Source organism: Alligator mississippiensis, chromosome 1 (genome assembly GCF_030867095.1).
Source record: "Alligator mississippiensis isolate rAllMis1 chromosome 1, rAllMis1, whole genome shotgun sequence".
NCBI lineage: Eukaryota > Metazoa > Chordata > Crocodylia > Alligatoridae > Alligator > Alligator mississippiensis.
In genome coordinates this window covers 4,821,313-4,845,521 of record NC_081824.1, presented here as the reverse complement: position 1 = coordinate 4,845,521, position 24,209 = coordinate 4,821,313, and the positions used below count along the sequence as shown (strand labels likewise).

At 58.0% G+C, this 24,209-nt stretch overlaps 1 protein-coding gene across 12 annotated transcripts in view; it reads left to right on the top strand.

Annotated features, from left to right (window-relative positions):
- The window catches only part of NCOA1 (nuclear receptor coactivator 1), a 280,613-nt gene extending 260,540 nt beyond the window's left edge, over nt 1-20,073 (top strand). For 7 of the 12 annotated variants that reach the window (XM_019483798.2, XM_019483804.2, XM_019483802.2 and 4 more), the window contains 5 exons: nt 1,021-1,420; nt 2,136-2,310; nt 6,987-7,170; nt 9,380-9,469; nt 11,459-20,073. In XM_019483798.2, the coding sequence (XP_019339343.2) occupies nt 1,021-1,420; nt 2,136-2,310; nt 6,987-7,170; nt 9,380-9,469; nt 11,459-11,629 (1,020 nt within the window). In that variant the 3' untranslated portion in view covers nt 11,630-20,073. Of the gene's footprint in view, nt 1-1,020; nt 1,421-2,135; nt 2,311-6,986; nt 7,171-9,379; nt 9,470-11,310; nt 11,368-11,458 lie in introns of all 12 variants that reach the window. The other 5 variants (XM_014610225.3, XM_014610223.3, XM_019483805.2 and 2 more) reach the window with 3 other exon arrangements.
- The last annotated feature ends 4,136 nt before the right edge of the window (nt 20,074-24,209 follow it).

Sequence of the window (24,209 nt, the reverse complement as noted above, 5' to 3'; positions counted from 1 at the left end):
GCAGAGGTTGGGTGTTAAGAGCCAGCTCCCCAGGTACCCAGACCTGGGCAGCAGGCGAGCTGGGCAGCGTGGCCTAGTGCTCGCCCAGGAGAGCAGATGGAGCGGATGACCTGGGTCTGCTCAGGCGTGTTGGTGCCGGTCAGGTGGGCAGCGCGCAGCTGGCACGATACAGGCAGGTCAAGTCGGCTCCTGCCCTGAGGAGCTGAAAAATGGGCAACAAAAAGTCTGGGGCACGGGGACGGCAGGATGTAAGGTAAAAACCCTGGTGATGGAGCAGTCTGCATTTGTCAGACCCAGCAAGCAGACACCGGCCTCTCTTGGGCAGCTCCAAAACTTGCTGCCAGCAGGGCTCCTCTGAGCAGAGCTACCGCATGGGCACAGCCTGGGAGAGCACTGCCTCCACCGTCCCCACCTCTCGCGCCTCCCGTGGGGCTTTAAAATGCCCCTCAGGATGGAGGGCGAGACAGAGGGGCCAGGCCAGCACGGAGGGAAGAAGTGGGGGGAGGCAGGCTGAGCCGTGCACAAGGCCCAGGGTGAGGAAGTGCTTGTTGTGGGGATGATCCAGCACCAACCGCATGGAGCCGCGAGGATGAGCCAGGGGGCTGGCGGGAGCGGAAAAGGGCCCGAGCCTGCAGCAGACGGGCATTTTGGGACAGGCCTTTCCCTCTCAGAGCTACATGGAGCAGTGAGCCTGGGGTTTCTGCCAGGAGCCGCCGGGGAGCCCCAGGCCAAGGTCTCCTGCCTGTAGCTGTGCTGGGAACATGCATTTTCCATCCCGTCTCTCAGGGGGTCTTTGAGGAGAGCACATAAGGTTTTCTCGTTCGGGACTCGTGCACGGAGGCAGAGCCGTGATGCTTCCTGTCTGCCCAGCCTCTGACAGCTCCAGTCTGGCAGAGCGACCGAGTGTCCCCGATGGCTCCTGGGGGGGTTGGCGTTTCCCTTGCCAAGAAATGATGGATACCCCCGGCTTGGACCCAGGGGAGAGCTCTCCCAGCTGTAACATCCTCCTTTCTATTGCAGCCACCTCTGAATGCCCAGATGCTGGCCCAGCGCCAGCGAGAGCTGTACAGCCAGCAGCACCGGCAGAGGCAGCTCATGCAGCAGCGCGCCCTCCTGATGAGACAGCAGAGCTTTGGGAACAACCTCCCGCCCTCGGCCGGCCTCCCGGTGCAGATCGGGGCTGCCCGCCTCCCCCAAGCGCCCCCACAGCAGTTCCCCTACCCTCCGAACTACGGTACGAGCCCTGGGAACCCGCCCACGTCCACCAGCCCCTTCTCACAGCTGGCATCGAACCCTGAGGTGGCGCTGGCCAATCGCAACAACATGGTGAACCGGAGCATGATGGGCAGCGTCGGGGGGCAGTTCGGCGCTGGGATGACCCCACAGATGCAGCAGAACCTCTTCCAGTATTCGGGATCGGGTACGTCCGCAGGCCTGCGTACGGGCGGCACCTTAAAATCCAAGGAGGCGTGGGGCGGGGGGTGGATGGTGCAAAAGCCGCTCCTTGACCAAGCTGATGGCACCGGGTGTAGCACCAGGGAGTGAATCAGGCAAACATTTGTATAGGGCTTCTCCTGTGCTAGTCTCCAAGAGCCTCAGGAAGGTGGGTGTGGGGGTCATTGCCACACATGGGGAAACAGAGGCATGAGCCTAAGCCGAGGGGTCCCAGCAGCATCAAGCCAGCCCAGTGCTCTGCCCCCGCCCTCACATTTCCTTAGGGCTGCTCAGGTGAGATCTCCACGTGCACCCCGTCTTCCAAAGGGACCCTTTGTACCAACAGACTGACCCAGAAGGTGATGCTGTGCGGGGAAATAGCCCTGTCCTGCCGGAGAACAGACTTGCAGAGCGATGCTTTGCTATAACTTTGCTGCAGGCGCTGGAGCACGACCAGACCCCCGTAGCTGCGACAAGGAGGTGTCTGACCGCGGCCATAGCTGGTTGAGTGCGGATGCCAGCGGGGTACAAACGCACCCTGTTCAAATGGCACCTGCTCGGGGCAGCCTGGCATGTTGGCAGTGCCCGGGGGGGTCTGAGAGGCGCGGAATAGCAGACACGGACCCCCATCCCCAAGGCTCCCGCTGGGGGATTTGTGGTGCAGTGGCCTACAGCGCAGCCGTCTGTCTCTTGCTCCGCAGGCATGGGCCAGCAGAACGAGCCCGGCTTCGCCCCCGCGCTCAGCCCCAGCAGCCCGCTGATGTCGCCGCAGATCCCTCCTTCCCAGAGCCCCATGCTGCAGGCAGCCCCGCCGACCCCCGGGTACCAGTCCCCGGACATGAAGACCTGGCAGCAAGGAACGATGGGGAATAACAAGTAAGTGGCACTGAGGGGCAGAGTGATGCAGGGGCAGGGGGAGCCTGTAGGTACGGATATGGACACCCTGCCCCACTGGTGGGGTCACACCTGGGACTGGAGGGTTCAAAGCCACATGCCTTTGCCACCTGAGCCACAGGGTCCTCCTCTAGCTGGGAGTAGGTAGCAAGATGTCGGACTCGCACTGGAGGGGTGCTGTCTTGGCCCGTGACTGCAGACCCTGCTGGTAACGTGCAGCGTTGCTTCCTAGACGTCCCGCCAGGCAGGAGCTCCGTTTCCCTGGTAAAAAATAACCTTGGCCTTACCAGACTGGTGGCTCTCCCGTTCTGAGAGGACCAGGGTGGGCTGGGATGGGAGCATGGAGCAAGAGGGGAAAGAGAGCCAGACCCTGGGCATCCTCCAGGTACTCAGCATGGGCTCCGGCGGCAGAAGCCGCATGGGTAGGTGGTACTAAATTGCCTTGCTAAATGGACGTGTGTGCTTGACCTCACGTGAAGCAGGGCTTGTGCTTTAATTAACATCAGTGACTTACTGAAGCCTCAGGAGAGCAGTAGCTTTACCAGCCAACCCCAAACCAGACCCTGCCTCCTTCCTCTCTGTCCTAGATGACCTACACAGCTCAGGCCATGTTCCACCAGCAGGCCCTGCGGCCGTCTCTGCTGCTTTAGTTAAATCAATCTGGGGCAAAACTGTGTATCATAAGGAATCACCAAAATCCTGCTCCTTCCAGATATTGGGATGTGAAAGCCTACTGGTGCATGAGTGGGCTCTGCCCCTTTGTCACGACAGGCTGTCCTTTTGATGCCCTGGTACTCTGTTGAAGTCATTCAGATGAAGGTGCGAAAAGATATCTGCTTTATTCAGCATGGTATCGTTCAGCCCGCTCTGCGTGGGGAGGCTGCGCCAGTCTCTGGAACATGCGTGGGGAGGGAGCGAGCTATCCAGAGAAGACAAATAGGCCTAAAGATGTGACTGTGCACCAACCTTGCTTGGTTTCCAAGCTGAACTGTACCGTTGGAGGTTTTGAAGACCCGGCTAGACAAAGCCCTGTTTTGGGAAGATGGAGTTGGGGCTGGTCCTGCTTGGAACAGGGGTTGGACTAGATGTGACCTCCTGAGCTCCCTTCAGCCCTCGTTTTCTATGTTACTCTGACCAGGACGCATTTGATAAGGCCTTTCCTTGCTCGCAGTGTTTGTGCCCTGCTCTCATCACGCCGGTCATATGCCTGATGGAGCAGACACCCGAAGCAGAAGTCCCACACATTGCCCTGCTTGCTGTGGGCTGGATTCTGGCTTGAAAAGCACTTGTCCCCATTTCCAGGAGGGCTGTTTTGGTCTCCGGCACTGTCTGAGCTCTTCCCCGCTCGGCTGTTCTGCCGTGCCTCGGTTGCAGGCCGTGTTTCTCGTTCCTAGGGTTCCTTTGTGGAAGGCACGCTCTGTTTCTCATTGAGCAGATCTCCACGTTTCCTGGGTTTCATTAAATCCGCTGCATAGTCTTTTCATCCAGCCTAGTGTTGCGACCAAGCACCGAGAACGGGCACGGTGCGGCATCAGAGCTGTTAGCCAGGGAAAGGATCGGATCTTCGAGCAGGACCTTTGGTTCTCGGTGGCATGGCTCGCGCTAGTCATTCAGTGGCTGGTGGTCGCGGCACGGACAGGAACAGCCAGGATACGCACCAGCGCAGCTCCCCCTGCGCTGAGCCACGTTGCACAGCCCTCGGCTCTGCTCACCTGTGTGCTGGCCGGTTGCTGCCCTGGCCCCGATCCCAGGGGGCACACGGGCTGTGCATGGGCGCTCGTGCCCTAGGTAGGGTGCACTGAATCATAGAAAATTCAGGTTGGAAGGGAGCTCGGGAAGTTGCATCTGGTCCAACCCCCTGACGCCGTTCCCCTCAGTCTCTCTGCCCCCCGTCCTCTACACCACCAAATTGGTCGGGTCTAAGCACTGCTTGGAGATGCAGTCGTGCCCCATCTGCTGTTTGGTGCTCTTGCCTCTGCGGAGAGGAAGGACCTTTGTCCGCGTGGTCAGACCCCCAGGAAACGGCTATGCCACAGGCTGTTTATCTCGGTTTGCGCAGGTGAGAAGACGCTGTGTTAGAGCCCAGAGGAGGCACAGGTCTGTGTTGCACACCCACGTGCAAACCTGGGGCTTCCCTTTCTCTGTCCTATTTCCCTGCCGTGGTTCAGATCCTCCAGCCCCCCCCAGAGCAGTGCCCGGCCTGTTTGCCTGGTCCCAGTCCTGATGCTAGAGTAGCACAGGCTCCACGCGGCAAAACACCCTGCAGACAGCGAGGGCCGGAGGAAGCACGGACAGCCGGGGCCAAGTGACACCTGCACCCTGATAGAAAAGAGCAACAGGCCTGTGTTGTAAAAGCAGGGAAGTGGCTGGGGCAAGGGGAGAAGATCTCCTGCATCTCCCCCCACAGCCTTCATGTATCTCCTCCTTTTTCTCTTTCCCAGGCAGGGGTTGCTCTGAGACTTTGGCCCCTGCCTGACATTACATATATCACGCAATTCACTGGTCAGTCTCGCAATAAATTTATGCCAGTCACATGTGCAAAGTAATTATCACACCATAAAAATGGCCGCCCAGCTATCAAAAGAGCTGACCAGCTACACAGTCAGTGCTTGAAAATGTGCAACAACTTTATAGCTGGTTTCTGTCCAGCTTTCATTTGAATGCATAGCAGGGTTGGTAGATGAGAAGGGCAAAGCCAGTGGTCTGGATGCCACCCGCAGAGAGTAGAGAGGGCTTTGTGTCTTGAAGGCCTCGCCCCCGAATAGGTGCCCATTCAGTGCCATTCTCGGCAGTGGTGTGACCCAGCCCCTGGGCTCCTTGCTGCTGAGAGCAGTGGCTCAGACACAAGTTTTTGGGATAACGGGTTGCAGTGCTGTGTGCCGGAGGGTGGCTGCATCCTCCAGGGAAGATTGCACCAGCGACAAGTCGCTTCGTGTCCCTTCCCGCATGGCCAGGATGAGCAGAGCAGCTCAGGAACAGCCTCCCCGCACCTGAGCCCTGGCGCGGGTGTTTCCGTCTGGTTCCTGAAGGCAGGTTCCCCGTGCTGGGCGCCCAGCCCTGCTTGGGGAGGCCCATTTCCCAGGGTGTCTGTTCTTCGAGGGCCCTGGGGCCTGGACGGCTGTAACGGGATGAGCCTTTTCGTTCCCCTTGGGTCTGTTGCATGCCGCGTCCCGCTCCAGACTTCACCAGAATTAAAGCTCAGACCAGATACACCCAGGCGGAGAGGAGAGGAGAGGAGAGGGGGACTATGACCCAGGCCGCCCCTGTTTTGGCTTGTGGTGATGCAGTCTGGGTCATCACAGAACAGAAATTATTCATTTTTTCCCCCCCTGGAAAATGGAAAGCTAAAGCCGACCCGCTCTGGACTGAACGAGCGCTTTGTTGGAGCCACAGCACAACGCTCGCTTCGTCGTCAGGCGATCGCCCAAGTCTTTACAGGGAAACAGTGTAAATTTAGAAAGAAAACACCATTTCCAACAGGGCAGGGTGTTTGGCTTTGAAACGGTCAAAACAGAGCATTTTGCCTTTCCCACAATTGTTTCTCAATGTTTTTGGCCGAATCTGCTGGATTTGACCTCGGTTTGATCCGACTTCGACCTGACTTCACAAGTAGTTTTAGCTGACACGAACGGGCGCATTTCAGGAAATAAAGTAGTCGCTGAAAAGAGCTCCCCGAGCCCTAGACATAGTCTGGGCCTGTGGCAGCAGGAAGACCGCCGCTGTTACGCTGCGCCCAGTTCAGGTGTCGTTACTCGACGAAGGACGTTGAAGCAGCGGAGGAGGGCCGGAGGAGGAGGCGCAGGAATGGGTCAGGACCTGGGAAACCAGCCGAGGAGCTAGAGAGCAGAGGAGCTCAGTCTGTCCGGCTGGTCGAAGAGGAAGGTGCGAGGCAGCCTGACCGCAGTGGACAAGTACTTCCTTGGAAAGAAAGACGGGCCTGGGTCGCTCGCCAGAACCTCATGGTGGACGCCTGACCACCTCCAGTCGCTTGGGCCGCACGTGCTGGTCTTGAGGCTGGACCAGAGTCACTCAGGGGATATAATAATCTCTGTCTCTAAACTGCTGCCATGGTGGATGACGGTGCCTCGAGTTGTTATTTCGTCTCCCAGGCTCTTTGCTGTTGTGCTGCCCAGCACCAAGGTCCGTGGACTATTGGCCGGAGCAGGCCATCCGGTCGAACCGTCTTTTCTCTTCTTCCCTTGCAAGAGTGGGGCTGCCTCTTAGACCCCCGCCGCGTTTCACATCCCAGCTGGGGAGCCCTCTGCCCAGGAGGGGCAGACGGTCTCCGTTCAAAGCACAGATGACACAGGCAGATTTTCTGGCTTAGGACCGGCCACAGGGCTGGCCCCCGTCGCGCGTGGTCCCCTGGCCTCTTACCAGCACCCAGGCACGTGGGGTGTCCGTGGGACCTTCCGTTCCCTGTTGGGGGAGCACGGACAACTCCCCGAGGCCTCGACACGTCCATTTGGCGCTTCTGCTTGCGAGACTTGAAGGGGCAGAGCGCCAAAAAATGGCACTGCCGCTGTGTCTCAGAGAGCAGGGACCCATTGTAGCAGCTGGGGGAGTGGCGATTGCCCCCTGCTAGAGGGCTCTGCGGGGGGTGGTGTTCGCAGGGCCGCGCTCGCCCGGTCTCACCCTCTGCTTCGTTCTCCTCGCAGCGTTTTCAGCCAAGCAGGGCAGAACCAGCCGGCACCTGCCCAGCAGGGGATGTACAACAACGTGAGCATCACCGTGTCCATGGCAGGAGGGAACACCAACGTCCAGAACATGAACCCCATGGCTGGACAGATGCAGATGAACTCGCTGCAGATGCCCGGGATGAACTCCATGTGCTCCGAGCAGGTCAGTGCCCGCAGCAGCCCGGCAAGGACCTATAGCTTGGCCGCTCTCCGGCTGGCGCGCGAGGGGGCAGAATGCCCTGCCTCATGATTTCTCTCCTGCTTCTGCGCAGCCCTGAAATGTCTCCCTCCTTCCACGAGCTTCCTTTTAGGCATGGGGAGAATTCACTGCCTCTGGCAGCACAGCTAGGTGGGCGCTTAGCTGGCCTGGGGGGTAACGCTGTTCAAGGGCTGGAAGGCACCAGGTCAAGGCCTCTCTGATCCCTGCGGCACTGACTGTGATGAGCTCCTCCAGGGGAGAGCCTGGTTGGCCAGACCAGGGTAGCTGAGACAGACCTGCAGACGAGGGATCAAACTTGCAGGAGAGCAGTAGTTGTGCAGAGCGTGCCCAGCTGCCCCCCCTTCCCGAGTGTGCACCAGGGGCTCCATCCTGTGCCAGGGGAGCGCCAGACAGGTTGGGTCGCGCTCAGACAGTCCCAGGAAGTGCCTCCACCTCCGGTTGGGAAAAGCACTTCTGGGAATCCCAGCCAGCTCCTGAGCCCAGTGATGCCCCCAGGGGAGGGGGTGGTATCAGGCTCTCTGTCCTCGTAGGTGGTCAGGGCTGCAAGGGTTTCTCCCTGCAGCAGGGTCCCCACTGCGCATTGCTGGTTGCTCCCTGGTGCAGCACCCGGCTGGGTGTCCAGAAACCTGATCCTCCTCCCAGCTTCTGGATCTCACTCGTTCCCACTGCTCGCTGGCACCACTCCCAGCAAAGGATGGGTGGCAGTGCAAGGTGACACCGGTGCTGAATGTACCCCCTGCCTTTTGCCTGCAGCTCTGAAGCAGAACTTTGTTCTCCGGGCTGCTGTTCGAGGCTGGCATGGTGGTAAATGCAGAGAGGCCACGATGCGTGGTACGCGTGCACACGCACACACACACACACACACTCTCCGTGCCGCGGCTTCCTGCCAGCGTGGTGTGCATTGGTGCTTCACATCAGAGACATCCCTGGCCCTAGGGGAGCCTGTCCCTGCAGCGTCTGTAAGGGCATCAGGGATGCTCTCGGAGGACTAGCTGCCTCACTGCACAGCCGGGCACAGCCTGGAGCAACCCGGGCACCATCCCCTTACCGCCAACAACTGTTGTGACAGCACTGCCGTGCAAATGAGTGAAGCTGGTTCCATGTCCCCCGCTCCCGGCAGCCAGTCTCCATCCTGCCCACGGCTCTGCTCTGTGGTGGGAAGCTGCCTTTAGCCGCTTGTGAAATCTAAGAGCGCGAGCTCTGCCCTCAGTTTCCCAGGGCAGCTCAGAGGTCACTCCGGCCTCGCGGGGACACTGGTTGTTTGGGCCGAAGGGGCAGCGCCAGCGTGCAGCGAGCTGGGCCGTGTTTCTCTTGGCTGCGTCCCCTTTAATGAGTTTCATGTGTGAGCATGTGTCTGTCTGCGCTGACACTTCCCGAACCCAGTTCCCACAGCAGGGCCTCCCAGCCAGGCCAGGAAGCCTCCTGACAGCTGTCCGCGTTGGCGTGATAAGCACTCAGGGCACCCAGCCCTCTCCTCGTGGTGCCTGTCGGGCACTGGCTCTTCTCCAAGGACGCACTGGCCCAGGCCTCGGATTGCTGGCCTCGTCCAGGTCACGGCGTCCCGGCCAGGAGAGGATTAGTCTCTCGCGCAGTGTAACGCAGCAGCCTGGAAGCGAAGCCAAGATGGGGTGGGACGTTCGCCAGCCAGTTCGGTGGCGGGTCCCGCTGCCCGGAGAGAAGCTGCTGGGGCTGGAGAGGCCAGGCTTGGTGAGGGTGACCCATGGGGTCCCCCCACCTCTCCCTGGGGGTGGTTGTAGCTCAAGCTGCTCCAGACCAGGGCTGCAACCCTAGGAGAGCATGTCTTCTGTTGGCTCAAGGGTCCTAGCTTATCTTGCTCGTCCCAGTCCGGTGGACTTGACCATCTGCCCTGTGCCTCAGGTGCTCTGGGGTCGACCTGCCCTTGCAGCGAGGGGACGCTGCAGCGCACAGGTGTAGCTCAGGTATGGGATGACGGGCCCACCCATCTGCCTTACCAGAGCAGGGCCCAGGGCGCTCACCAGCCTGTAACCTCCACACCCTCGTGCCAGCACCGTGATGCCCTCCCCAGCACCGATGCAGGACAGGCGGGAGCGCAGGGGGCCAGGTTGGGAGGGAGGTTTGCTTTGCTCTCCTGAACTGAACCGTCACTGAGTCTTCGCCTTGTCCTCGGCAGGTAAATGACCCGGCGCTGAGACCTGCGGGCCTTTACTGCAACCAGCTTTCCTCCACTGACCTTTTGAAAACAGAAGCAGACGGGGCGCAGGTCAGTAAGCCACTCCTAAGCGCAGAACCGTCCGAGGTACAAACAGGCAGCATGGGACGGGTCTGGGGAGGTCCCTCTGGAGTGGTGAACCCTCCCAGACAGATCCAGTCTGCCCATTTGGCCACAGGCAGAGGTCCCCGTAGCGGCCAAGAAGGACCTGTCAGGCCATTCACTTCAGGGCTCCTGCCTCTTCTCCACCTGGCCGAGAGCTGGGGCTGGCATTGGCCATAGCCGCCTTAGGAACCTCACCTAAACTGCCCTGGATTTAGCCCGTTGTGAATCGAAGGGGGCTGAGCTGAGAACATGACTGAATGCCCAAGTCAGAGGCTGCCTGAGTCCTCCTTGGGTCTTACTGGTCCCCTGTGACAGCAAAAGGGGGGGTTTAATTTCTTCGGAGGTGGCAGGACAGTGGGCGGGAATGCAAATGCTCGCAGCCAGCCCTCAGCGCCTGGCACAGCCCACAGGTCCTAAGGGCCGCCCTTCCAGCTCAGGGAGCGCTCAGCATCCTCCCTTGCCCTTCTACCGTGCAGCACTGCCAGGCTGGGTGGTCCTCAGTGCTGTTGCTGTACCCTGGGGGTGGGAGGAAAGGACCCGGAGGCTGCTGGTGTCCTGCCAGTTCATGCAGAGCTGACGCGTTCTGCTTCCGCGCAAGGTTTGCCCCTGGACTGGGGCTCTCTCACGACATCCCCTGCTCGGGAACTAAAGAGGCTGGCGTGTTAAATTAGCCTTGTCAGCGAGTATGTGCTTGGACCAAGGGATTTAGCCGGGGGCTTTTGCAAAATGTCCTGGATCTGTATCCGGTTTTTCCAACCTTAAAGGGAACGGGTGAATAGCTTCTTACCTCCGGGCTGTGACCGTCTTTTTCAAAGCTGAGCTAGAACAGAGTAAAGCTCAGTGTAACCCCTGCGAGCAAGTCGCCGCCCGTGCTGCTCATCCCCACTCACGCCATGAGGTTTCCCCCTTGGATTTCACTCGGTTTGCACAGGGGGGATTAACCAGTCTGTTCTCTCTTTCCCATGCCCCCTCTCCCTACCTTTTTTTGGTGGCTTCTCAACCAGGGTGCCATGGCACCCTAGGGTGCCATGAGATCTTTTCGAGGGTGCTGCAGGGAGCTGTGCAATATAAGCACTGTCAGGTGTGCACCCCGCGCACGCGACTGATGCATTGCACCCAGAGATTTCCAGCAGGGATCTGCAGCGGGGCTGGCTGAGTTCTTTGCAGCAAAAAAACGGCTCTAGGGTTTTTCTGGAGTCAAAAACTGAGTGGAAGTTCAGAGCTGGTGTTTTCTGAGGGAGGCCTTGAAGCTAATGGTGGGGGGCATTACGTCTAACAAGGTTGGAGAACCAGTGCTCTGGCATAATTGGGTGGATTGGTGCCTGGATTGGTGCCACGGTGCCTGGATTGGTTTGCAAGGACGGTAGGGAAATGCGGGACCGTCCCCGACTCGCCCTGTTTTCACTGGAGAGAACAGAGACGTGACTTTCTGCCACTCTGACGTGCCACGCGGCGCTCCTCTCGGTCCCGTGCAGCAAGCGGGATAGCATCCGTGGTGTAGCAGGCGCGTCCCACCTCGGCACGTCCACCCGGCCCGTCGGGCAGCCATCCAAAGGGTTCCGCCCGTAGCAAAACGGGAAGGAAACCGGTTTCTGGTCTCGGAAACTGAGCTCCCCTTAGCGCCAGGTCACTCTCCGCACGAAGCCACGGCTGCCCGGCAGCTGGAGACTCGGGAATGCCAATTTTTTTTTTAATATCGTTATTTTTATTTATTTTTTTTAAATGCAAAAACGTGTGAACCTGTCGGAGCTCTGACCCGAATGAGTGCAGCGGTTTTCTTTTTATAGGACAAGAAGACAGAAGAGTTCTTCTCTGTGGTGACTACAGACTAGAGGAATTCTCTAGTGAGTTTCCACTTCACGTAGTACCCGCTCCGTCAGCCCAGGGACCCTGCCCTTTTCCGTCTAAAAATCTCTCTTGTCTTTTGTGTCCCAGCAGGTACAGCAGGTTCAGGTGTTCGCGGATGTGCAGTGTACAGTGAATCTGGTAGGCGGAGACCCTTACCTGAATCAGCCTGGTCCCGTGGGCTCCCAGAAAAACGCATCGGGTCCTCAGACCACGCAGGCCCAACAGAAGAGCCTCCTTCAGCAGCTACTGACTGAATAACCCGCTTTTAAAGGAATGTGAAATTTAAATAATAAGACGTACAGAGATATATAAATATATATATTATATATTTTTCTGAGATTTTTGATATCTCAACCTGCAGCCATTCTTCAGCTCGTAGTGTTTGGAGCAAAGAGGTGTTTTGTTTTTTTGTTGTTTTTTTTTTTTGTCATTGTCGTTTTGTTTCGTTTGAGGGGTTTTTTCCCTTTCCCCGTTTTCTTTTTTTTTTTCCCCCCTTGTTTTTTTTTCTTTTCTTTTTGTAAAAGGCGTCGGACGTTGGCAAAGCGACGAGGCAGGACAGTCGGTTTCTTGAGCCAAAATTACAGATGATTCTTATTTTTGTAATCAGTTGCTGGCTTCTTAATCTGGACGAAGGTTTCTCGGGGCCGCGGGGGAGGGACGGGGAGAAGACTGCGTCGGACGAGACTGCGGCGGAAGGAGGAGGATTCTCTCAGTTTCAGCTGGATCTGTCACTGATTCGTGCCTCGGCACCCCGGGGCGGACACGTGGAGGACTCGACGTCGGACTGTCAGAAACGGCCGTTTTTATTCGCGCTTAAAACAACCAACCGACCTTCTCTCCCCTCTGCCCCAGCCCGCTCGTGCGTACAATCAGCTTTTTCTAGCAAAATCGTGAGTTTGTCAGTTTTAAAGATAAAAAAAAAAACAGAGTATTTTGACCCACCTTTTTTTCCATGTTTTATGCTGGTTTAAGGCCTCTCGGACGAGAGAGGCCCCAAATGTGTATATTACAACGAGAGAGGGAAAAAAAATAAATAAAACGAGAATAAAAAAGGCAAAAGAAAAAAATAGGAAAAAAAAAAACAGTTTGGGGAAAAACTGCAATAATTTTTAGGGGGAAGGACGGGGGGTGGGGCCTGTCAATTATTGTAGATACAAATTTTCTGATTAAAAATTAAATAAAATTAAGCAGTCGGTTCTTTCTGCTTGGGTTGTGTTTAACCGCTGAGGTAGCATAAACTATTTAAAATAACGAGGATGATAAAATAAAATAATAATAAGAGGAAGAATTCAGTTACCTGCTGGGAGATAGCTGCTTTTTTTTCCCCCTCCAGCCTCTCACTGTAAATAGCTTGGGTCTCTTGTATAAATTTGGTTTTACTTTCCTTCTCTCTTTTATTTGAGGATTGCTCCTAATCTCACGGCGTTCCTGACTTACAAGGGGGGCAGGGCTTTTCCCCCCCTCCCCTTCTTTCTCTCTCTTTCTACAATTGCGCTGGTGTGTGGAAACCCTGTAGCTTTGTCGATTTGAATATGCAAGTTAAAAAGCAACAAAGAAACCCCGTTGCCGGCTGCCGTTCTGTTGTGTCCTGCGCTGACGCCTGCCTCGCGCTTCTCGGGGGGCCCGCGAGCCCGGGGGCAGGTTTGAGGCTGCGGAGAGGCCTGGGCTTGGTGTTCGGAGGTGCCGAGAGCCTGCGGTTGCCTCGTAGAGTCCGTGGGAGCGCAGGAGCGCTCGGCCCCTATGCAAAGGCCATTGAGGGTGGGTTCGGTCTGCCCCAGAGGGACACCATGTCCAGGAGATTGGGGGGTGCCTTTGCAGTGGCTTGAATGGGAGCTGTGCCCGCAGGGGATTTGCTTGATGCCATCAATAGAGACAAGAGGGGGGTCCCTTCCTGCAGAGCCGCCAGCAGCCACAGAGCCCTTCTTGGCCCCGTCTGCTGCCCCCTCGGCTCCAGTCACCCCCGGTCCTGCCCCCTGCAGCAGATCCCTCCCCGAGGAAGGAGCTAAGGTAGAGGAGGAGGGCGTGGGGCTGGGTGTTGGGTCTGTCTCCTGGACTGCCTGTGGGAGGGCAGAGGGAGATGGACCTGGAGCCACAGCTGGGCTGGAACAGAGAATAAACACTGCCAAGGCCCAGGTCAGATCTGGCCCTACCCTCAGCTGGACTTCAAGCAAAGCTACCACGCAGCACAGCGCCTGCCCTGGCCGGGAAGACACAGAGTGACATCCCAGTGCCCCAGGGCTATGCTCCCTGCCCCCCGCAGCACTGAGACGTGGCCCTGGCAGGCTGTTTGCTGTGTGCTGCAGGTCACTCTTCTCCCTTTGGCCTTTTTCCTCCGGAGGCAGAAGAGCTGTAGCTGCAGATGCAGGAAACGAAGCCCTGGGAGGCCGGTCTGCAGAGCTCTGAGCCACAGCCCCAAGGTGTGAGCTGGGCTAGCTCCTCGCAAGAGAGTCCCTGGGCTACATGGAGAAGCCTTGTGACTTGGGCTCCAGCTGCCCCTTCCTCCCAGCACACCCCTTGCAGTGCAGCTGTTGCTTTCACTGCTGGGCATTGAGCTTGGGTACAAGTGGAGGAGAGAAATGCAGCTTTAAAACCATCCAAAGCGTGTGTGTGTGAATGCTATTGCCTTGTTTGCTGCCCAAATGCAGCTGCCTCTGGAGTGTAACACAGCATAGAGAGAGTAGTCCTCAGTGCCCCTTCGCAACAGGGCCGGAGCAAACCAGGTACTGTGCAGGGATAAATCACTAGATGGTTTCTGGGTAGGAATGCAATTATTGCTGCCAAGATTTGGCCAAACTCCAGGATTAACAGTCTGTTCTTGCAAGAAAGTGCTGAGGGAGCTTCTCGTGACACCGTGTACTCAGGACCCGGGCTTTGGGGTTAATTCAGACGATGGAGACATCCGTCAGCCGGCTCTGGTGGTAGCTGTCCCAGACCCCTTCGGTGCTGGCTGTCTCTGGTCTCAGCCCACCCAGAAGCTTTCCCACTCTGCGCTCATTCCCAAGCACCCCCTCTTCAGCCCAACAGCGGTGCCCAGGCTGCGCGGAGATGAACCGACCCTCCTTTCCCCTTTGCTCTACCCCAAGGATCAGCTCCAACCAGCTACACGTGAGGAGCACAGACGAGGAGATGTTCAAGGGTTTTCTCTGGTTACCAAAACCCCCAGTAGAAATGGCAGCGCAGCAACAAAGCTCTAACAACCCTCCGTGCCCGTGAGGTGGCTGCCAGACTTGCCCCGCTACAAGGACATGCCTCGCCTAGGGGCAGCCTGGCCAAAGCAGCTGTCAGAAGGGAGCCAGCAAAACAGCCAAGGGTGTTGGGCCAGGCCTGAAGGTGCTGACGTTGTCACCCGGCCCCGGCCCTGTGCTTGGACCATAGGGCACATCGCCAGACACAACCACCCTGCTGGAATGAGTCCAGCCTTCAGTGGACAGAAAACCCTTTCCTCTGCCCGTGCAGTGGCAGCATTCAGAGCACGGAGCACCCAAGGGACGCAAGGCAGGATAAAGTTGACATTGCCCAGGTGCCTGGGAGCTGTCCACTGTATCCAGGCAAAGGGCCAGAGCCAGGTGGCATTTCGTGGGGGTCCCGTGCATCCACGGTTGCTATCCCTGTTGGCTCCTGGAGTCACCTCCCTCCTCACTCACCCTGCTGTGGATGTCCTATAACAGCATGTGGCTCCACAGAAGACCTGGACGCAGCCTTTGCACCGTGTGGACGTCCCAGCCATCTCCCTCCATCAGGGCCCGTCACGTGGATCCTCCAGTCCTGCAGCAGTGGGAGGTACTCAGGTGACTCTTAAACCGTGCAAAAGACCCAGCTGTGTCCTGCCGGAAGCTCCCAGTGCAGCCCGGGGCACGCTCTGATCTCGGTGTGAAGACTGAAGGGGCCGCAGTAGGAGACCAGTGGAGCTCCCTCAATACAACGCATTTTAACCCAGGCCACAGCTTCAGAGCAGGGACCAAGTCCAGAGCCTCCTGGGAGGGTGGAAATGCGGTGTGACCTAATGCAAGGCACTTGTATTGTCCCCTCTGCATGTGGAGCCCTTCCCCTCCGGGCCTTGGGACCAGTTCCTCAGGCCCCACTTCCCTCAGTGGGGAAAGCTGGGGGCTGAGGTCCCAAAGTTTGCTTTCTTTTTCTTGACCAGACCCTGTTGCTGACTGCTGCCTGGCAGGGAACCTAGGGGTCAGGAGACCCAGTTCCCAGTGCTGCCCCGGTGGCCTGGGATCTACAAGCACCTCTGCAGGGAGACGAAGCTCTTCGAACTGGCAGGCAAGGGCCGGAGGATGCCCAGAGGAAGCGCCTGCATCTCTGCCTCTCGATGTCATCAAGCCCAGGCCAGATTCAAACCAAGTTGAGTTGGGCTGGATGGCCCCTTCTCACTTTAAACTCCGTGAGCCCAAAGACACCCAGGCCCCATGTTTCCAGCGGCCTCTGAGCCTGGCTGCTGTGATTGCTGAGCTCCCCTGCGGCGATTCTGGCTCTGCCTCAAGCTTCATTGGGTACCGGGAATGGCGGCGCCTTCCAGTAGAGGCTGCTTTTCCCAACATGGAGCCTGACTTCCTGCCTCAGTTTGCATACCAGGACTCGTTAGTTAATTCCTTGTATTCCCGCGCTACATGCCATGGGCTGAGCACAGCCCACGTGTGGCTCCCTACCCAGTCAGCACGCTCGGGGCAGCCTAGGAGTGAGGAGTTGTCAGTGTCGGGGGTCTCTCGGCTGGTGATGTTCTGAGAGAGGTGGCGGAGCCTGCAGCAGGGTCAGCGCAACATCTGCTTGTCGGGGGTGCTGCAGCCACCGTGGTGAGGCTCTGGTAGAGCGACCCGTGGATGGAAGAGGCCGTGGAACAGAGGAGAACAACAGGTACACCGTGACCATTCATGCTCGCACCGTTCTTCCCCCGTTCTCCCAGGTGTGAAGCCAGAGAGCTCAGCAAAGGGTTGTTCCCTTCCTCCTGCTTAGCCAAGCCAAAGACAGCCCTGGCTGGGGCGGGGTGGGGAGAAGGCAGGTGGGGGAAGAGGGTAGCCCTCAGGTTATGTGAGCGCTGATGGCTCTGGGTGGAGTCCACATAGGGGCTGAAAGCGGCCTCACCCAGGCATGATAACAGCAGCCGGGTCAGTAGCAGGCTCTGTGCCCAGCCCCTTTGCGATGCAGAGTCAAGGCAGGTGTGATGAACTGAAGGCTTTCCCCGACCCTCTGTTTCCCCCAGTGCAGCTTTGCTCCGGCTGGCTTGGGGAGACGTTCTCGGTGGTGTCTTCGATGTCAACACCCCGAGGCTCCCTCCCTTCCCTGCATCATCTCCAGCAGGGCTGGCATGAGTGGTTTGATGAGTTCAGGGTCCATGGTGCAGACCCTCTGGAGGAGCGTGCTAACAACACCCTGTCATGAACAGCAGTCACTGGACGAGATGGACGAGCAGAGAGGATGGGCTGGGCTAGACACGGTGTGCTGCTCCAGATCACGTGTGGAGGGTGCACACAGTGCAGCGAGAAGTTTGTCAGCTTGTTCCTCAGCTGCAACATGTGCAGCTCCTGCCCCAAAAGGCAGCAATGTGAGGATCAGGGTCTCCTCTTCCACTCCTTGCGGGAAGCAATCAACCAGTCGCCAGTCAGCCAATCAACCAGCAATGCACCAGGCCTCGTATGCTCCAATCTACCCTGCTGGGGTCAGGGATTCGTGGCCGTCAGCCTGGCAGGCTTCCCTCCCAATTTAGGCCTCCCACTGTTTAGCTTTGGGGACACTGTGTACCATCGTGCAGCTGAAACTACGCAAGCCCCAGGCCGTTGCTGGTGGGCAGGAATGGGCCATGGGGGCAGGGGGTTGTGAGCCAGGGGAACCTGCCAGCGCAGGGATTGCTGTGCAGCAGGAGGGTGTGAATGGACAGATCTGTGGTGAGGGCCTGCACCCACGTGGCCCAAAGGCCACGTATCTACAGATGCCCCTCATGCACCAGCTCAGAGTCCCCCACCGTGTTCAACAGTGACAACAGCAATCACCTCCTTCCCAGCAGCTGCAGTCAATGCACAGCCCTCGCCAGACCTCCAGCACAAGCTGGGTCCTGACTGACCCCCTCCTGGGGCTCGTGAGCAGGCTTGGAGCCAGGGGAGCTGCTTTCCTCGCATGGAGACTTCCAGGGCACTGGAAGCTGGTTGATGTCCCTCCCTCCCTTGGTGCCACCTGTATGGCTTCAGGGCATAAGAGCTCAGGCCAGCTTCCCAGAGATCTCCGTTTGAGAGCTTCACACCTGAATGGTGCTGCCGCTGCTTCCATCATTTTTGCCCATGGTTTCTCAAACCATCTCTTCTGCTCTTATAAAAGTATCCCCAGAGCCTGCCAGGCTGGCCCCTGCCTGCACTGATCCCAGGCTGAGGTGCAGCAGCTGTAAGCCCATTGAGTAGCTGATTTGTGTCCTGGCTTTTCATGGCAACCCAGAAAGCAGTGGGTTTCTGTGCTTTCTGGCTGCTTAATGGCGATAAATGGAAGGGGAGGAAGCCTGATGGGTCTCCCCGCCTCTCGTTAGTTTTGCACGTGGTTGGTCCCTGGGAGATGAAGGAGTCTTAGGACTATGGAGTGGTAGGGACTGTAGCAAGGGAAACAAGATTCCTGGAGGAGAAGGAAGGATTTCAACTTAGCTTGTTCGACACCGCTTTTGTTTGCAGCTGTTGTGTTAAAGCCTTCTCTCCCTCACGCTTGCACCCACATTCCTGCTCATGCATGACCCTAGCTGTCCACCAGCTAAGTGCTTGGGGAGTCCTCAGTGGTTGTGCCAACCTTCTCCGAGAAGGACAACCGCAGACACAAGAGCAGACAATCCCGACAGCCCTGAGGGCAGAGGTTCCTCTTTATGGAGTTACAGACCACCTGTAAGGCAGAGTCTCAGGCTTAATACCTGCAGAGAGACATTTCCCTCATTCCTAGATGGGCCCGGGAGCCTTGTAGGCCGCTGTCCTTCTCTCTTTCCTTCTTGCCTCAGTTGCTGCTGGCTGGAAAACAGTTCCACCACCATGTGCTAGTGACACCCTTTCCAGCCGCCCGCTTCCACCTCCTCAAGGGCAGGCAGAGGCCAGGGGCCGTGCCAGCTCCAAACACAGCCCTAGTGGGGAAGCCAGCAGCTGGACCCAGGCTCCGAGGCTCTGCTTATCCTAGCAGGTTCAGCTGGTGGAGATGACAATATAGACTAGGATGCAGGTATCATGATGGGCAAACGAATGCCCCAGAATCCAGTCTACACCACAGCGCTCAGGGCTGGGAGGAATTGCAGCTGTAAGCTTTGCTGCAGCGCCGGGGGTCCTCTCGGGTCTCTCTCTGCAGGTCTCTAAACTGGGGCTGGGCTCTGCAATCTGGTAATGCCACTGGTGTCAGGAGTTAGCAAGGCGTGAGCATGGAGGCCAGCCATCCTGGCGCTCTCGCTCTCCAGATGCCACCCTTATGGACTACTGCCTGCTCTCAGACAACCAGCCCAGCCTGTCCCCATTCTCCGTGGGGGACTGAGCCTCTTGGCTTTGAAACACAAAGGCTTTTCTGCCCAGGAAGTTTCTCCTGGACAGATTTATCGTCCAGCTGGCGTGGGATCACTGCACCCATTCAAGCCACGGTGTCACAGTAACAGCCCCACGTGCTCCGGCCATTGGCCTCACAGCCCGTTTGGCAGCTGGGGCAGGGCTGAGTGGGTCTTTGGTCCCTGCGGGCTGGCCTGGAGCAAGCTGAATACCTCGGGCCTTTCTGGGAGCCCGTCCTGCTTGTGTCCAAATCCAAAGCTTCAACGGGGGCAAAGGTGGTGGTGCTGATTGAACCTGGATGTAGGAAGGGGCCTGGCCTATTCAGTAGACATCGGTCATGCCCACGGCCGCCTGTGGCTGATGTCACGGTGCACCACGAGTGTGTTAGGCTCTCTGGGGATGTTGGACCATGGTTTTGAACCAGGAAGTTGCAGGGCTTTCTCCATCCCCCAGTCCCTGCTTCTTCCCTCTGGTTAGCACGACCCTGGGGGGAACAGCTCAGGGCTTCAGGGAATGGAGAAGCATGAAGCCGCGCGCCCTGCCAGCCCGCTCCTTCCCAGGCTCGCAGGACTGGGGCAGCTCCTGGGTTACGCTCCGGCGCGGAGAACCAGGCACCCGAGAGCATAGAGGTTGCTTTAGAAAACGCCGCAGAGCCCAGGCTTCGTAATGCTTTGGGCTGCTCCGTCGGTGCCCTCCAGCAGGCTCCTACCCGCGGGGCACTGACATCGCAGGGTTGTTTTTAATTATCTGAATATCTATTAGCGAATGAAGCTCTGCTCTGGTTTGGCTCCGGCTAGAAAACCACTGCGCTGGGACGGAGCCGTCTTCAGAAAGCTGAAGGCCTAGTAGATCGGTTTTTAATTGAAAAGAAACCAGCCGAACACGCACCTCCTCCGTAGGTTTCCTCTGCTCCGCCACGCCGGAGACGGGAACTTGCTTCATCGCGCGTTTAGCCGCTCTCCTCGGCAACGAGGTATTTCGAGAGCAATTTTGTCTTTTCCTTTTTCTTTTCTTCTTTTTTCTTTGAAACTGTGTGACACTTGTTTGGGATATTTTTTACTGTATTTAAAAAAAGAGGCCTAAACAAAGCAAGGCCATTTACAAGTTTCTCGAGCAGGTTGACTTACTCTTGCTTTCTGTTCTCTTCCTGGCTTTCTTCAGTGTTTAATTATGCTGTTTATTGTAAATAAAGTCATTTCAAACTTGGCTGGCGCTGGGTCCTTGGATCTGCCGGGGCTGTGCGTTTCCGCGGGGCAGGCGGCGTGGGATGAAACGGGTTGAAAGGGGGGGGGGGGATCTCCTCCACGTGGGTTTGGGGGGGGGGGGGGTTTGCCCCCTCGGCTCCGATGTCCAGCGTCGTCCTCGGATGATGGAGATCAAGGGACCGGCGTCCTTGCTCCAACGGCAGCGGGAACGGCCGCCGCGTCGGCCGCGGAGAAGGGGCCCCTCGGCGGGAGATCGGGGCCCTCCGGCTCCGTCCGCTCGTTACCGACGGCCACGAGGGAGGCGGGCGGCGGGAGAGGGCCCCCCCACGCTGAGACGCAAAGGGACCCCCCCCTTCCCCAACCCAGCTCCATTTTAGGAAAGGTCAGAGGTCAACCCCACCCTCAGGTCATTCAGGTGCCCCTCCCCCCCAAAAGAGGGGCTCCTCCCCTCTTTCACGTCACTCCCCTGCCCCATTGCGGGCAGATCTGCCCCTGTGGGAAAGCTGGCGCCTGATGACGTCAGCCGGGTGACGCAGTTCCGGCGTGATTGCCTGCGAGCACCTCCCCCACCCCCAGCAGCCCGGGGGCGGAAATGAGCGCCTTGCGCGGGGCATACCGGGAAAAGCGGACGCCATCTTGGCGCGGGGCATGCCGGGTAAAGCGGCCGCCATTTTTTTGCTGCGCCCCACAGGAAGCCCCGAGCTGGCCAAATAGATGCCTGCCTCCCTTCTCGCCCGGGTTTCGCAGGGGCTGGCGTCCTCCCAACGCAGACGGCTCCCCGCTATTTCCTCGAGTGTCCGGGCAGTCCTGCTTACCGCCGAAACGAGCGTTTAGCTCTTCTTTTTCCCCGCCTTTTCCATCAGGCATAGCGCCGGGCACCCCTCCGCGCGCAGGAAGGCCCTTCCCAAGATGGCGGCGCGTCGGGGAAGCCCAAGGAGGGCGGAGAGTGAGTGCGCGTGCGCGGCAGGGAAGAACCATTCCATTCGGGGAGGCGGGGGAGGGCGCGGGCGAGACCATTGCTCAGCACCGCGGAACTCGCAGGCCCCTTGGCGAGGAAAGAGCTGGAAGATACCATGTGTGCCTGGCCGGGGGGGGTGCTAGTTGTGGAAGGGCTCATTATGCTTCCGGGCGGATAGGAAGTAACCATTGAATGTAACTATTCATTTCCCGTCGGGGCGTGCGCCGCCCCTCCCTGGGGATCACCGGGGTTCCGGGTTTTCTCTCATCAAAAATTGCAAATTCTATTAAACAATTGCAAATTCTATGATAAAAAAATTGCAAATTCTCGTATTAAACAATTGCAAGTTCCGTGATAAAAAATTGCAAATTCTCAATATTACAAATTGCAAATTCTGTGATTAAAACCCCAAATCCGTGATTAAAAAGAAAGATAAATATATCTATGTCTCAGCTGAACACAACGTTTTCTTGAAATATTTACCATTTGGAAGCAATCTGGAAGCCTACCGGTGCCATGTATCTATAATAAAATACATTCTCAGTACCTATACATTTTGGTATTTCATCTTGGGGTTTTCACCATGGCAAACCAGCGCCCCCTCGCTCACCGGGACACAGGTCCAGGCCCTGCCGTGGCAGGGGCCCGGGGAGGAGGGTCGGAGCCGGTCAAGCAGGGCGCAAGCCTGGCCTGGAGGGGCCAAGCACCATGTTGCAGAGGCCAGTCGCGCCGCCCTGCACCCTCCACACCAGGCACGGGCACCCGCGCAGCCCAGGCACTCAGGCCCACCCTGCTCCTGGGGGGCCCTGTGCACCCCAGTCAAGAGCCGGGTGTCAGCACCACTCAGGCCTTGGCCCTGCTGCTCAGTCAAGACCTGGGGAGGGTGCTGGGCGCCCGCTCACGAGACTGCTGTGCCCAGGGGTGGCCTCAGGGAATGGGCAGGGTTGTGCTGATGCCTGCTCTATGCATGGGGTTTGCACCGATCCAGCCACAAGTGCAAGGGGGCACGTCTGGGTGTTTCAGAGCCATTAAAGACGCACGTATTCCCGCACACGGTGCCCTTCCCACACGCACCCTTTCCTGTGTAGTTGCAGGAAACAGCTGGAAGCCCAGCCAGCCCAGGGACCTGTGTTCCCGCGGGGCAGCACCCACATCCAAAGCCCCAGGCATGTGCAGATGAACTCTAAAAATACCAACAGCAGGTGCCAAACTTCACCTATGTCAGACTCGGCCCCACTCCGATTGCGGGACGCAGCTGGAGAGCAAACAACACCGGTCACCTGCGGCGGGAACTCGGGCCTCATCGGCAGCTCTGCAAGATGGCTCCTCCTACAAGTGCCACCTCTTCATTTTCTGACTATAGAAACATCGGAGCAAGTCCCCTGGGGCCAAGCACTCAGAAAGAGCCACGGGTTGCTGCTCTGCAGGATGGCTCCGATGTACGGGATGCTTCCTGTTACAGTCTGTGGGTTTCTCTTGTTTTCACACCTGGCACTGCAGACACTGCTGCCCTGAGCTGCTCTAGCCTGCAAGCTTCAGGTCTGGGACTGAAACAGATTGTGATAAACCGTTTTTAATTTCATGTCTCGGCCCAATCAGCCAAGTCAGGTCCAAATCCTATCGCCTGAGCAGAGCTCAAGCGTTCAGGTCTGTGTGACGCTACCACCGGCAAGTCTCCTCCTGCCCAGCCTCTTCTGGCAGTCCCAAATCCACGGCAGGCATCCCATGTGCAAGCCCCAAGCCAGAAGGTTGCAGGGTTCAGATGCCCTCGAGTATCGCTTGCCCCCAGCCAAAGGCCATAGGAGCAAGTGCAGGAGCCAGGTGTGTAGCTACAGCAGACTGGAGGTCCGCACCCTGCACCACACAACGCCATCCCAGGAGATCTGACCTTGGCAGGGAAAACCTCAGGGGCGACCCTGGTGTCTCCCCTGCCAGGGAAAGCTGCCAGGGCCGGGGTAGTGACTTGTAGGACTGGACAGTGGAGCCAGACTCCCACACCACCCTGCCCCACCTGCCCGCATTCACCACCAGCCCCCACCACAGCCGCAGCAGGCGGAGCCCCGCTGCCACCCCAGCCACGCTGACAGTGTCCTGGGGACATGGAGACTGGAGGATCCTGGGACTCCTGGTGCTGGGGCTTTCTTGAGGTCGCTGCAGGCTGTGAGCCCAACAGCAGCCGCAGGAGCCACAGTGGGGAAGGTAGATACTGAGGCCACTGCAGCCCTGCCGGAGAGTCGCACCATCCTGAGCCCACTGCTCTGACCCCCCCGTTGTCTGCAAGTCCCCCTGTGCTTTCACTGCTGCTGCATCACAGCGGTGCTTCGGCACCTACTCCTGTGCCCTGGCCTGCATCCCAACCCCACCAGGGCATGCATAAGGTGATGGCGGAGGCATTTATACCCCAAGTCACAGGTTTGGCCCTGGCTGGTTCACCCCACACCCAGGGGGATGCCATGCTCCCTCCACACAGTGTCCCCGGGGATGGAGGCAAACCCATTGCACCCCTTGCCCCGAACCCCTCTGCCCAGAAGACCTGGGAGGATGCTACAGATCTCTCCACGGGAAGTTCCCCTCCTGCTCCTACACCTCCTGTATCTTCTGCAGGAGACATCTATCTTTCTCTTGAGACACCCACAATTGAACTTTAGATTGCTTGTCTTCACCGGTTAATATATTTGTCATTTAATTTAAGCCCCATGTTTGTATTGATCCTGTGAATGCCAACAAAGATCCTATTTGCTGTGCTTCCTAATGACGCCCTTTCGTTACGCCTGTTGCTTGCTGCCATTAAACATTCGTCTTCAAAATCAGTTTGACACCGCCCTTCATTCAAAATGCCCAAGCAAAAGATGTCCTTCAACCCAAAACGGTCGAAAGAACACGATGTCATAGAAAGGGCGAGAGCATCACAAACACCCACTGGAGGCGTCGCTAGCTGATGGGAGAAGGAAGAGGAGGTTAGAGCTCCCTAAGCACAGGAACCGGTGGCCCCAGCCACACGCATGTCCTGCCAGAAGGAATCACCAGATGCCATGGTGATGGGTGCCCTTGTGCACGGGCAGATCAGTGCACAGGCCAGCAGGGCCCGGGCCCCTGGGGACGCGTGGGTTTCCCTTTGCAGGGGGCAGCATTCGAGCCTGCAAGGGGCTGCTGGGAGCGAGATGCAGGGGGGCACTGTA